This window comes from Belonocnema kinseyi, chromosome 6 (assembly GCF_010883055.1).
Source record: "Belonocnema kinseyi isolate 2016_QV_RU_SX_M_011 chromosome 6, B_treatae_v1, whole genome shotgun sequence".
Taxonomy (NCBI): domain Eukaryota; kingdom Metazoa; phylum Arthropoda; class Insecta; order Hymenoptera; family Cynipidae; genus Belonocnema; species Belonocnema kinseyi.
This window is the reverse complement of record NC_046662.1, coordinates 68,999,022-69,014,208: the sequence shown is the minus strand read 5'-3', so window position 1 is coordinate 69,014,208 and position 15,187 is coordinate 68,999,022. Positions and strand designations below refer to the sequence as shown.

Sequence of the window (15,187 nt, the reverse complement as noted above, 5' to 3'; positions counted from 1 at the left end):
TCTTAGCGATGCAGATTTGTAGAGAAAAATTTGTGAATCAATTTTTTTGTAAATTATTTTTTATTTCAAGATAATTAAAATGGAAATGTAATTTTTGGTTATCATTAGTAGTTTTGAAACAAATTGTAGTTAAAAGTGGATTCTGATTGGTTTGTTTTCAAAGTTGTATAAATATTGTGTTTCAAAGATTCGTTAGAAAATATAAAAAGATTTTTGAAAATTTCAGATATGTCGAAGAATAATCTAGATAATTTTGAAGACAATATTTTTATTTCACTAGATTTTACCAAACTTTTTAAAATTTATTTTACTCTTTTGCTTTTAAGTCTTTAAAAATCTGGATTACAATTTTTTTTAGATCTCAGTAAAAAACAAAGTTAAAACAGCTTCTAAAAGTTATAAACATTTTATATCGTAACGTGCTCGTCTTTTTTCTTCATTTGAGAGACAAAACAATTTTAAATACAAAAAAAAATTCGAATAACTATTTAATTTTCAAGCTTTTTTGTTAATTTATCATTAAGGTGATATAAATATAATTTTCCTGAGATTCTTCAGAAAGTTTAAAGATTTTTAAAAATTTCAGACAGAACAAATAAAAAATTCAACAAGAGTTGATTTACAGCCAAATAGTTAAATTTTCATTGAAAAAAATGAGTTATTCATGAAAAATGTAATATCTGATATTTCAATCCAAAATTGTTATTATTTTATATAAAAAACTGTTAAATTCATCCAAAAAATACAAATTTCCAGCAAAATAGTTGAATCCTTAATTAGAAAAAAAGATTCATTTTTATCCATTTGTATTTTTAACAAAGAAACATGAAATCTTTTCTAAAAGAGTGACATTTTTTACAAATAAGTTTAATATTTTAACCCGAAAATATGAATTTTCCATAAACAAGTTCTTTTTTAACCAAATAGTTGAATTTTAACCAAATTTATATATTTTCTTCCGGGAAGATGAATTTCTGGACCAATTTCAACAAAATGGTCATATTTTCAAACAAAGAGAGGAATTTTGAAACAAAATGATGAATCTTCAACCAAACATTGGCAATTTTAATAAAATAACGATGGAATTTCTACCAAAATAGATGAATTTTCAAATTAAAAAAATTTAATTTCCACAAGATTATAGAATTTGCAGTCAATAAATATTCGTCAGTCCAGAATTAAAAAAAAATGTAGTCAAATTATAATTTAAAGGAAAAAATAATCTTTAACACAAAATAAAAATGTCGAATAACTATATATTTTAATTTACTTTGCTCATTTGCTTTAAAGTTATATAAATTTTCCTACGGTGCTCGAGAAAATAAAAAAAAATATTTTTGAAGATTAGATGTTTGAAAAAGTGTATATAAAATTATTGTAAGAATTTTTCTATTTTACAGGATTTGTTAACATCTTCGGAATGGAAACAATTTATAATATTTTATAATTGTTCAGAAATTTTTTAAAGTATAAAACATATTTTGAACCTCTTCAAAATTCCATAAATTTACCTTTTTTTTTAAACTGACTCGAATTATTACTTAAATTTTTCTAGAATCTTCCAGATTCATTTTTGGCAATTCGGTCAATCTTTTTTAATGATTTAGAATTTTTTTAAATATTATTTTTAAGTAATTTAAAAAAGTTAGAATCACTTTTAATACTCCCAGAAATCTTAAGACATTTTTTTTACTATCTTGAAACTTTTTAAAATCTTTACAAAATTTCAACATTTTATTTCGATACTTTTCAAGATCTAAATTTTATTTTAAGTTTTTTGAAATTTTTAAAAAAACTTCACAATTTTTTCGTTCGAAATCTTTCAAAACCTACATTTTGTTTTAAATACAATTATTTTTGTATCCTTTTAAAATTTTAAAGATATTTCCAAGTGTCTGAATAATTTTAAGGCATTTTTAAAATTTTTCACGTGGTTTCGAAAAATTTCTTGGAATATCGAAAGGTATGGAACAATTTTAAAGGAACTATAAAGTTTTATGATATTTTAGAAAATTTCAAAATTTTAAGGTTTCCAAAGATTTCTATAATTTTAAGATATTTTAAAATCTCTCAAGCTATTTTCATTCTCAAGCTATTTTCAAGATATTTTCATATCTGTTAAACTTATTGAAATTTGTTCGTAAATTTTGTAGTCTTGAAAAAAATTAAAAATTCTGTTTGGAAATCTCTTATTACATTATTTTTCGAAATTTTAGGAAGTCATTTGAAATAATCTAAAATCTCGTAAAACATTTTCTTAAAAGTAAATTTAAAAAAAGTAATGTACATATTCCTTATCTTAAAACCTTTAAAATCCTTAATCATCTTAAAAACCGTGTTTTTGATCGTTACCTAGAGTCTCTTCTATACATTTCGTAAACTAAGATTTCAAACTTTTTAACCATAATTTAATTATTCTCGTTTGTTTCAATATGTGAAAAAGTTAACAAATTATAGGCTGGTAGCAAAATAGTTCAGATTTTTTTTTGTAGTTCAACATTTTTTCAGTTAGAAAAATGATACTTTGGCATTCTAAATTACAGTTAGATGAAACCTCCCGACAGTGGATATTGCAACATACACTGAAGAATCATTAGCTATTAATTTTAAAGTACTATTAAATTAAAATTAAAGTTAATTATTTTTCTTTTGCTTGTGCTCTTAATTAATGATTATCCACTGTGGGCCTACATTTATCTCCAAAAGTTGCTCTTAAATCTTTCAAATTTGTAATCTTGCATATCCTTCCAAAAAAAGCTTCTAAATTTAATAAATATAAAGATAAAAAATCTATGAAAGAATATCTTTGAATAATAAAAAAATACATATTTTTTATATTGATTATACAACTTCTCAAGTTCGTAAATTTATGCCCCAGTTTCAAAAGAACACCTACTTAATAAGTAAAGTGCATAAAGAACCGTTGAGTTCTCTTTTAATTAACATTTCTCATCAAGAATTTTAAAATGTCAAGGTTTCACGATTTCCTAAAGTCTACAAATTAACGCCCACTTAAAATTCTAAAGAAATTCTAAAATTTTTTCAGGAGCAAAATGCAGCTGACGTAATATTAATGACCATAATTCGCTGTCTGGCGATCCTCTTCAGTTACCATCAACTGCGTAATCTTCAAAATACAGGGTCAAAATATATCCTTGGTAAGTAAAAAAAAACTTTATCTTTCCAACTTCTTCAGGACACACGTTAGTGATAAACTTGTTATGAATTATTTCAGTTTCTATGTGTACCGAACAAATTCTGCCATTTTTACGTAAAGAGATCTACATTTTTTTCTGGAATTTTTATGCATATCCCGCCCCCCTTAAATTTGATCGGATCCAGAAAATAATGCGTTTTCATAAATTTTATTAAAGATTTTTCTTCACAATTAGTCATAGAATTTGAATCAAAAATTACTTTGATAATTTAACCTCCATAAGTCTGTCTTATAGGGTCCCAAAAATACCCTATTAGTGAAGAATGGGGTTTGGCGAATTTGTGCAGCTAATTATTATTTTGTTGCGGTTTTTTTAAATACATGAAGTGTTACCTTCTGTTAATAATTATATGTTTAAATAAATGTTTAAAACAATTATTTCTTATAATTTTGTTTTTAAATGATATAAATTTGCGATTTTTTCTTAAATTTGTATCTTTGCCTTAGTTTTTTTAATTATGAACAAATACAGAATATGTTTTTAAGGAATCTTTTTTTGTCTTGTTTAATCTATTTTTCTGAAATAAAACCAGGTATCGGATAATACTAGAAAAGAAGCTCACGTGTGACTATTGTTTTTTGCCTCGCGAAATTTTTAAATTAAAATATCAAATTAATATTAATACATTTTTTTAATTTATAGTATCAATTATCTAAAATAATTGAGAATCAATAATAACAATGTTTTTCATAATTGATGGAAATTTATTTCCTAACTTCAGAATTGATAAGTTTTTCTTTTTATAACTTATAAATCAAGAAACCATTACATTTTTTATCAAATAAATACAAATTTTCGACGAAGAATATAAACATAACCTAATATTTAAATATTGTAAATATTCGTTGTAATTTAATGATTTTTTATTAACAATATCAATTTCAGAAGAAGAACGCTAACATAATAAAAAATTGTTAAAAGACTCTAAATATTATTCAAATTATGATTGAAAAAAATGATTTCCTGTGAAAAACGTTAATATAACCGGAAAATATTGATAAATTGTGAATAACAGTTTAATGATTTTTGTTTTGGATACAGTTTTTGTTGTAAAACGTGAACGTAACCTAAAATTGTTCAAATTTTTTTAATCATCTTTAAAAAAATTTTTTTAATTCAAAATACTAATTTCCGACGAAAAACATTAAAATAATTCAAAATTGTTACAAAGACTTTAAATATTGTTCCAATTCTAATGATTTTTTTTTTTAAATACCAATTTTTTTAGTAAAACCTAATATTAAAAAGTCCGACGAAAAACACTAACATAGTACCAAATTGTTAAAAGATTATAAATATGTTTGAAATTATAATGATTTTTGTTTTGAAATACCAGTTTTATTGCAAAAACCTATAGCGTAACCTAAAATTGTTAAAAATTGTTAACTTTTAAAATATGATGATTTTTGTTTTAAAAATTTGATTTGCTGTGCGAGATGGTAATGTAACGCGAAACTGTGAAAAATTTCGAGTCTTGTTCAAAATTGAATGATGATTTTTTTTATCACCAAAGTTTGGCGTAAAACGCTGACGTAACCTAAAATGTCAAAAGCTGTGAATCGTCCTTAAAATATAATTTTCTAATTAGAAATATCAGTTTCTGACGGGGAAAAAACCTAACATAACTCAAACATTTTTAATAGATTCTAAATTTTTGTCAAATTATAATCATTTTATAGATTGAAAATATCAGTTTTTGGTGTAAAACACTAATATAACCTAGTGTTAAAAAGTCCGACGAAAACCACTAACCTAATATCAAATTGTTAAAAAATTATAAATATTTTTGAAATTATAATGTTTCTTGTTTTAAAATACCAGTTTTGTTGTGAAAACCTACAACGTAACATAAAATTGTTCAAAATTTAATGATGTTTGTATCAAAATACCAGTGTTTGGCGTAAAACGCGAACGTAACGCAGAATTTTTCAAAGTTATGAGTCATCCTTTAAATAGAATTTTTAAGTTAAAAACGATGAGTTTTCGTTTCAAAATATCTTTTTTTTGTTTAAAATACTAACGTACCCGAAATACACAATTTTTTGAAGAAAAAAATTATCTTTAAAATCTAATAATTTGTGATTAGAAATACAATTTTCCGGCATAAAACGCCGGCATAACCTAAAATGGTTGAAAATGGGGAATCTTGATGACCTTTCTTTGAAATTCTCATTACCAGTGAAAAAAAGTAACACAACCTAATATTTAAAAAAAATGTTTAGTCTTCTTCGAAACTTTATGATTTTATGTTGAAATTCTTATTTTTTATAATACTAATTTCACCCGAAAAAAACTACCATAAAACATGTATAATATTAACAATAATTTATTAGATAATTTGTAAATTTAATTTTTAAATTTAGGATACATCTGTAACAACTTCCAGTAATGTAAAGCTAATCAAGTTTTAAACAACAATGATCTTATTAGAATTAATATTCTTTAAACATTAGATAAAGTGTGAAAGTACTTCATTCCGAAAAAAGGAAACTTTTGCAGTATTACTTTAATAGATGATAGTTTTAAGCAACACTAAATTGTTTTAACAATTATGTTTATCAACTTGAATTATATATTTCTTCACTATACTTGAAAAATGGACAGAAAGTTGAAAAATTATTTTAAAAAACACAACTTCGAGAATTGTTTTAGGATCATTTTTATTAACTTTATTATATTATTGCCTCGCTCTAACTGAAAAGTGGAAAGCAAGTTGAAAATTCCGAAAAAATTCCAAATTTGTTCGAATTCACAAAAAGAAAATTTTAATAAATATAACATTATTTTGAATTCGATGGAATGAACCCCTTATCATTTCAGCTATGTAAATTAATCTCATCTGAACGAAAAAATGTCACTCGATAGTAATTTTTGTCCACATAAACGAGTGTGCTTGATAATAAATTTTATTTGTTAATTCATTGAGATAAAATAATTAAATTTTATTCCACTGGCTAGTTGATCGTTGCACTATTATAATTTTTGCTTATGGTACAAAGTCGAAGAGAATCGATTGTTATTTCAAGAATGCTAATTATGCATAAATATTTGTGTAATTAGGGTAATTGTTTTCTTTAAATTGTCGTATTCGAGACAAAACATGAACTCGTTCATAGATGAGATTTTAAATCTAGTGCAAGGATGTATCGTATTTACATTCTACGTTGGAAAATCTGAAATTTTTTGTCTGCAAGATAGATTGTCTCGGCGGCGATGTTTTTTTTAAGTATCTAAAGCCATGTAATATTCTCGAAATAAAATCTTGACAAAAATTTTTTTTCTAGTGTTTCAAAATCTTGATTATTTATTACTATACTTGGGAAAATTCTTCTGAGAACAATTTATTGACAGCAAGTAAATTATCTGGATTATTAGAAAGGGTATTAAATTAAAATGGTTTAATTATTTATTTAACTAGGATCATTCAGAAATTTTTTTGCTTCGACCAAATACTTGAATTTTCAAACAATACTAGAAACTCTTAGGCGCGCTACGCGCACGACCTACTAGTTTACTTGTAATTATTCTGTTTGGAAATTAAGTTCAAGAAAATACCACGATAATCATTTTTACTTAAATAACTTCTATTTATACACGACTTCGCATGGGTACCATATACGACGAAAGACCGGGTTGTGTACTCGAATCCTGAAAACCCGACTAAACTCGGGAGGTGGTTTTCCTCTCATCTGACAAAATATTTAGGTAAATGCAAGTACTTCGAGCAAACTCGTATCTAGCTGCATGGTAACTAAACCTGAGTAAAAAAAACTTAACCTATTTGTTGAAAAATAGCAAAATTCTAAACTTTTTATGAAACGTCTTTCAATAATTAATAATTAATAATTATGGCAAATTTAACAAATAACTTAGAAAAGAGTCATCACAAAGACAATCTTAGTAAACTTCGTAAACAAATTTGAATAATAGCCCAACTTTCAATATGTTTATGAAAATTGTTTGAATGATTGATAATTATTATAAATTTACAAAGTAAAGGGGAAAATGATCATCGAAAGACATTCTAAGTTCATTCCGTAAACAAATAATGCCTCTTCCTTGAAAAATAGCCAAGCTATAAATATGTTGATAAACATTTTAAAAATAATTAATAGTTGTAGACTCATCGGAAATATATTCTTAGTTAATTATGGTAAAAAATGAAGCCTACTCGTAGAAAGAAAAGCAAACTCTTAATTTTTCAATTAAAACTCTTTCAATAATTAATAGTTCTTGTAAATTTAGAAAGCAACATAGAAAAGAGTCATCGAATGGACATTCCTAGTTGATTCGAAAACAAATTAACTCGTAGGATAAACGTCAAACTCTAATTTTTTAATTAATATTGTCTAAATAAGTAATATACCTTGTAAATTTAACATGAAAAATAGAAAACAGTCATCGGATAGACATTCTTGGTTGACTTCGTAAACAGATTTACCTGTAGAAAAAAGAGCAAACACTTAATTTTTTAATTAAAGTTGTTTAAATAATTAATATTTCTTGTAATTTTGCAAAGTAATATAGAAAAAAGTCATCGAATAGACATTCTTAGTTAACTCCGTAAACAAATTTATTCGTAGGATAAAGGCTAACTTTTAATTTTGAAATTAAAATTGTTTAAATAATTAATAGTGCTCGTAAATTTGCAAAGTAATATAGAAAAGAGTCAAGGGATAAACATTCTTAGTTGATTTCGAAAACAAATTGATTCGTAGGATAAAGGCCAAACTTTTAATTTTGAAATTAAAATTGTTTAAATAATTAATAGTGCTTGTAAATTTGCAAAGCAATATAGAAAAGAGTCATCGGATAGACATTTTTAGTTGACTCCGTAAATAAATTTACTTGTAGAAAAAGGGCAAACTCTTAATTTTTTAATAAAAATTATTCAAATAATTAATAGTTCTTGTAAATTTACAAAGCAACCTAGAAAAGAGTCAACAGATAGACATTCTTAGTTGATTTCGAAAACAAATTGATTCGTAGGATAAAGGCCATACTTTTAATTTTTGCATTAAAACTGTTTAAATAATTAATAGTTCTTGTAAGTTTACAAAGCAACATAGAAAAAAAGTCAACGGGTAGACATTCTTAGTTGACTTCGTAAACAAATTTATTTGTAGAAAAAAGGGCAAATCCTTTATTTTTTAATTAAAATTGTTTAAATAATTAATAGTTCTTGTCAATTTACAAAGCAACATATAAAAAAAATCATTGGATAGACATTCTTAGTCAACTTCGTAAACCAATTTATTTGTAGAAAAACGGCAAGCCCCTTATTTTTTAATTAAAATTGTTTAAATAATTAATAGTTCTTGTAAATTTACAAAGCAACATAGAAAAAAAGTCATCGGATAGACATTCTTAGTTGACTCCGTAAACAAATTGACTCGTAGAAAAAAGGGCAAACTCTTAATTTTTTAATTAAAATTGTTTAAATAATTATTAGTTCTTGTAAATTTACAACGCAACATAATAAATTAAATCAATAAATTAAAAGCCATTCATGAAAATTGTGTAAGTATTTACGATGTTTGAAGATTAAATAAATGCTAAAAGCCATATTTTTTATTTCAATCAAAAAGAGTTGAATTCATCCAAAAGAGGTTCATTTTCAACCAGTTGTATTTTTAACCACAAAAGGTTCAATACTTTTCAAGTGAGAAGCGTTTTTCAAAAAACAGTTTATTTTTGTAACCCAAAAATATGAATTTTTCACATAAAAGTTACTTTTAAACTAAACAGTTGAATTTTGACACAAAGACATGAATTTTCTACAAGAAAAAAAAGAATTTTCTACTATAATTTTTAATCTATAAACAGAATAATTACTTTTGAACAAAGTAGTTCAACTTTTAACCAAGAAGTTGAATTTTCCATAAAAAAGCTGAATGGCAAATGTAATAGTCGATATCTCAATCAAAAAGATTTGGATTTTAAATAGAAAACAGTTTAATTTATTTAAAAAAAGAAAAAAATTCAGCAAATGAGTTGTTTTTTCAACCAAATTTTCTAATTTTCAACCAAAAAGGCGAAAATTGGTTGAAAATTAAACTATTCCAGTTTAAAATTCATTCATTCATTGCGTTGAGTTTTTTTCTTCTGGAAAATCGATTCCTTAAACTGAATATTTGACGAGTTCATTTTGGTTTGAAAACTAATCCTTTTTAGTTAAAACTTTAATAATTTGGTTGAAAATTGTTTTTTCTTTTTAATTAAAATTTTTGGTATAAAATTAATCTTTTTGTTTGAAAATTCAACTATTTGGTTAAAAATTCAATATTTTTATTTCAAATTTTAGGAATTTGAGTCGTTTGAAATTTAATTTAATATAGTGCCCATTTGAATTTAATCTAAATTTGCATTGAATTTTAAGTATAAGAAGATAAAATATAAATTTTTATTTTTATTCAACTACATAGACATTAAAGGCAAATTGAAGAACTGATTAGTTATGTTTGTAGTATAATGTAATTATTTAATTAATCGATGTTGCAAATATATTCAAGAATATCTTGTAATATAATTTTCCGAAGCTTTATGAATTAAATTTAAGATACCTGGAAAACACCTGGAAATTATCAGGGATTTTTTTCTGGATTTAAGTAGACAACGTGTTATAGAGCTTCTAAAATTGATTGTTAAAGTATTATTTTCTCAAAGATAAAAGTTTGAAATTACTAAAAATTAGTAAAACTAAGGTGCTTAGGAATATTACTCAGTGTATAAAAAAGGATTGAAATGACATTTTTCTCAGAATTCTGCGATTAAAGAATAAGACTATGAAGAGAAGAAATGTAAGATTCAATTTTTTCTCCCTAGAATTAAAGTTAATTTTTGTTAATTCATTAAGAACATAAAATCAATTTATAGGTATAAGATGAGAAAAATTTACGATATTTAAAAAATCCTGAAAATTAAAAAATTACCAACAAAAGAGAATTAAAAGTTATTTAAACGAACATTGATCATTCGAAATTATAATGGAAATATCCAAGGTTGTTCTAAAAATGTTATTTTGGATTCCTGACGGAAATTTTGAAACAATTCATCAAATATCTTAAGAATGTTCGAAAAACAAAACTATAAAGTAGGATTAAAGTTTAATAAATTTAAAGTTACTGGAAAATCTGGAAAATTACTGTCAAATGTTCAGTTGAATATATTAATATATTTATATAATATATAAAAACATTTTTTTTCATAAATTCCTTAAAAATATATAAGATATCTTGTGGAAAATAAATTTTGGCTAAAATGACAACTAACTTTTCGGTTACTTTATTTGAGTAATTTGATTTTTAATTGAAATAGAAGAGAAAAAAGTGTTTTTTAAAAATATCTGCTTAATTATAACGAAGCAGAATCTCTTTGGCCTCTGAAAATTATTATCAAGCATTTTTGAGCTGAAATAAAGAATATTTCATCGCTAATATGCCAAAATATTTAATTTTTAACATAGTATGGGGTATCAAGTTGATAGGTTAGTTTAAATATTGAAAATGTAGTTTTTAATTTCAATCGAGTTTTAAAAAAAAAACATATTTTTTCTGCTAAGCCAACGTCAGAAATTGATATTTTTTTTTTATTTCTGTGTTATGTTTCTTGAAAATAATTATTTTTTAAAATTTGAAATTGCTAGAGACCTCTCTTTAATTGATTATTAGTATTCAACATGGTTTTATTGGATTGTCTTGGATTGGATAGGATAGGATTGTAGGAGATTTTCGAAATTTCTAGTTTTTCTGATATCTTTTGCAAAGTGAAGTATATTTTCCAGAAAAATTCTGATTTCGAACAGCCCCGTGAGAAACGCGTAATTGCGTGAAAAAATAGAAGCAGAGTGATCATTGATAAGACTTCTCTTTGGAAGACGTGTGAAAGCCTTGAGCGTCAGTGAAAGTTCCATAGAAAGCGATAGCGTTTCATTCGAGGCCGTATGCGAGGTCATTGTCTATCAGGATTACCGAATTTCCTCTCAAACTGCGCTTTGATCTGCAAAGAAAAATCCTTATTCATGAATATATTAAAAAACAAATTTTGAAACTAAAAACAAATGTTTTTAACTATTGTTAATTATCTTCAAATATAAATATTAAATTTCATTACGATTTTTTAAATTCATTAAGCAATACATATTCGCAAAAAGCAGAATTTAGTTGCAAAATAGTAGGTTCCGTATAATTTTATTTGTAAAAGTATAGCAGATGATTTTCAAAATTTAAATTAATCAATTTTCTAACACGTTATAATTTCCGGAGTTGAAATTTCTAAATTTGTAAAATTTTTAAATAAGTGATTAATTAGATCTCATTTCCTAATTTTTGTTCTACGATATGCAATTAAGTCATTCATTTAAATTTGCAATATTTTAAAATTGTAAATTAAGCAAGCAATTCTGCATTTACAAAATACTTGAAGAATTGGAATTTCTCAAGTTTAAAATTTGGAATGATTTTTTGTAATTTACCTATAATTTAAATGACTAATTACAATTAATGTTTAAAAAATAAAAAATCTAATTTCTACGGACTTTGAATTTGGAAATACATATTTCTTATATTTTAAAAATGTATCGTTCCCAAAATTGAATCAGTAACAAAAATGCTGAGCTTTTAATATTACAGAATTTAAATTCCCAAAGCTTTTAATTTTTGAATTGCTACTAATGATTTAGAAACTGTATCTTTTAAATTTATATACTTTTTCAATATTAAAATTGCATATTTTTACATTTCTTCTAAATTTGGATGCTTCAAAAGAAGTTGATTTTGATTATTTATATGAATAAAGCTTAAATAATTGTATTCCGTTTTCATTTTTGAGACAACCTAAAAAATATTTTTAGATCCTTGCACTTCATATAAACAAGGTTTGAATTTGACTTTTTTTTTAATGGTGAAAATGATAATAAAATTATATATTTTTGAAGCTAAGCCCGGGATTTTAATCAACATTTTTTTGTTCCATTTTCGAAATGTGATAAATGAATTGACTTAAATTTAACCGATTCTTAACATTCCATGATAATAAAAAGTAATAAAAGTTTTGAAAAGTTTCGTCATTAAAATGAGGAATTATCGTTCATTTTAAGACTTTAAATTTTTGAAATAAAAAGTTCGTATTATTCAAATTTAAAGTGAAATTTTAATTTTGTTTATCCAAATTCTCAGGAAATTAAACACTTAAATTTCATAAAAATCTTGTTTTTGAAATATCAACAAATTGCTGAAAACTATAAGTAAAATTCTTTCAAATTTGACATTTTTATCATCCCAGCTTTCTTCCACTTTTTCTGACTGAATAATTCATTTTTCTTGCGGTTCCAACTCTACACAATCGAAATTATAAAGCATTCAAATTGTAAGTTGTTATTTATTTCTGCATTCAATATCGTATCCTTCACTTAAATTTTTTTTTCAAAATTTAGAACGCTTTGAAGTTTACTACTGAGAATTAAATTTGAAACTTACTTTCTAGTTGTCACGTTTAGGAATAAAAAAGTGTATATTTATCCTCAATTTAATTATGCCACGTATTAAACAATATGTAATTGAGAAATAGGATCTTACAAACAATTTAAAATATGGACTATTCGTAACAATTTAATTATGCCACGTATTAAACAAAATGTAATTGAGAAATAGGATCTTACAAACAATTAAAAATCTGGACTATTCGTAACAAATAAGGGTGTCTACTCTACCTGAAAAACCTGGGAACCCTGGAATTTTCAGGGAATTTTTATATATCTGGAAAACCCTGGAAATCTCAGGCAATTTGTTCGAAAATCCGCTCGATTTTTCAAAAAATTCCAATATAAAATGGAATGACAATTATTCTTAATTTGTGAAAGTGTCTTTACACTACTTATTAAACTATTTCGTTGAAAATTCGTGTTTTCTTAGTGTTAGAAATTAATTTTTTATACTGAAAATTTAACTATTATATTTTTGGTTAAAAATTGATCATTTTTAGTTAAAAACTCAATTATGTGGTTGAAAATTCATGTATTTTGTTGAAAATTTGTTCTGTTTGGTAGAAAAATAATCTTCCTGTTTGAAAATTCATGTATTTTGTTGGAAATTTATTCTGTTTGGTAGAAAAATAATCTTCCTGTTTGAAAATTCATATTTTTGCTTGAAAATTAAACAGTTTGTAATGTTTTCTCTCTTGATTTAAAAATCTTGCTTAATTGAAAATTCAACTCATGTTGAAAAATCATCTTTTTTGGTTATATTCGACTATTCCTGATTAGAAAATAAAATTTTTTGGATTTATTTATTAACTCTTACATTTGTTGTGGAGAATTAATTTTTTAAATGAAAATTTAATTACTTGGTCGAAAGTTGCATTCTTTTGTTAATAATTAATTTTATTGTTCAAGATTCATAATTTTAATTAAAAAATTATTTCAATGGTTCAAAAATGAGCTGTCTTATTAAGAATTCATATTTTCAATTGGTGAAAACAATTTTTTTTTGGCAGAAAACAAATTTTTTGTACTGAAAATGTAACCATTTCAGTTGAATATTTCATAATTTTAGTTGAAAATTCGTATATTTGGTAGAAATTATTTTTTTTTGTGGCAATTTAAATTATACTAGTTAAAAATTCATACCTCTTTTTGCATTTATCTATTACAGTTGAAGATCCATGGTTTTGTTTAAAAATCAATCACTTTGTTTGAAAATGTAACTATTGAAAAAAAACTCCTTTAACATTTTTTATTTACAAATATTTCTATTTAACTAAAATGTACCGATTTGAATGAAATATTCCATAATTTTAGTTGAAAATTGATCTTTTTGATTGAAAAATAATTATTTTTTAACTAAAAATTTAATTGTTCAATTTTTGACTGACAATTTATCTTTTTTAGTAGAAGATTCATCAGTCTGCTTGCAAGTTAATTAATGTGTCTGACAATTTAATTATTCCGTTTTTGGTTGAATACTGAACTTTCATAGTTCAAAATTCAACTAATGGGTTGATAGTTGATCTTTTTCAGTTGAAAATTGAACTATTTGTTTGAAAATTAATGTATTTTGTTTAAAAATCGGCTTTTTTGATAGAAAATAAATCTTCTAGTTTAAAAATTCAGCTTTTTTGTTGAAAATTTGAATGTTTTAGTTAAATATTAATTATTTTAGTTGAAAAGTAAGTTTTTGGTTGGATATAAATATTTTTTAATTGAAAATTTAACTATTCCTTCTTTTTTGAAAAACTGAATTTATGTATTTTGCTGAACAATCGTTTTTTTTGGTTGAATTCAAATATTTCTGATTAGAAAATAACAATTTTTTGGTTTGATTTATTAACTATTACATTTTTGGTTGAGAATTCATTTCTTAAATGAAAATTTATTTACTTGGTCTAAAGTTGATCTTTTTTGTTAATAATTAATTTTGTTGTTGAAGATTCATCGTTTTAATTAAAAAATGATTTCTCTAGTTCAAAAATGAGCTATCTTGTTAAGAATTCGTTTATTCTTCTGCTGAAAACTATTTTTTTTTACTGAAAATTTAATTATTCCAGTTGAAATTTCAACTACGTTGTTGAATTTTTTTTTCTGAAAATAAATTTTTTATACTCAAAATGTAATCATTTCAGTTGAATATTTCATGATTTTAGTTAAAAATGTAATGCGAAATATTTTAATGGCTCCGTATTATAAAAAAACGTATATCTCGTAAAAGTGTGAGAAACCTGGAAAAAATATGAAATTTTCATTCAATTATTCCAGGTATTTAAAAAAATTAAAATTAGGAAGATAGGATATTTCAAACAATTTGAAATCTGGATATTTCGTTACAAATAAATTCCTGGATGAAATTTTTTCAAATATATTATGTTTAAAAATACAAATATAAATTCTGGAAATTAACCCTTTAAGGATACACTTCAACTCAGCATACGTAAACGGTACACTGGTGCGAATTGGTTTGTTTGCAATGTTAATATTA

General features: G+C 24.0%; 1 protein-coding gene across 4 annotated transcripts in view; it reads left to right on the top strand.

The window, feature by feature from the left end:
- The window catches only part of LOC117174267 (3-hydroxy-3-methylglutaryl-coenzyme A reductase), a 116,929-nt gene that overhangs the window by 67,182 nt on the left and 34,560 nt on the right, over nt 1-15,187 (top strand). For all 4 annotated transcript variants that reach the window (XM_033363182.1, XM_033363185.1, XM_033363183.1 and 1 more), the window contains one exon: nt 3,047-3,158. In XM_033363182.1, coding sequence (XP_033219073.1) covers nt 3,047-3,158 — 112 coding nt within the window. The remainder of the gene's footprint in view (nt 1-3,046; nt 3,159-15,187) is intronic.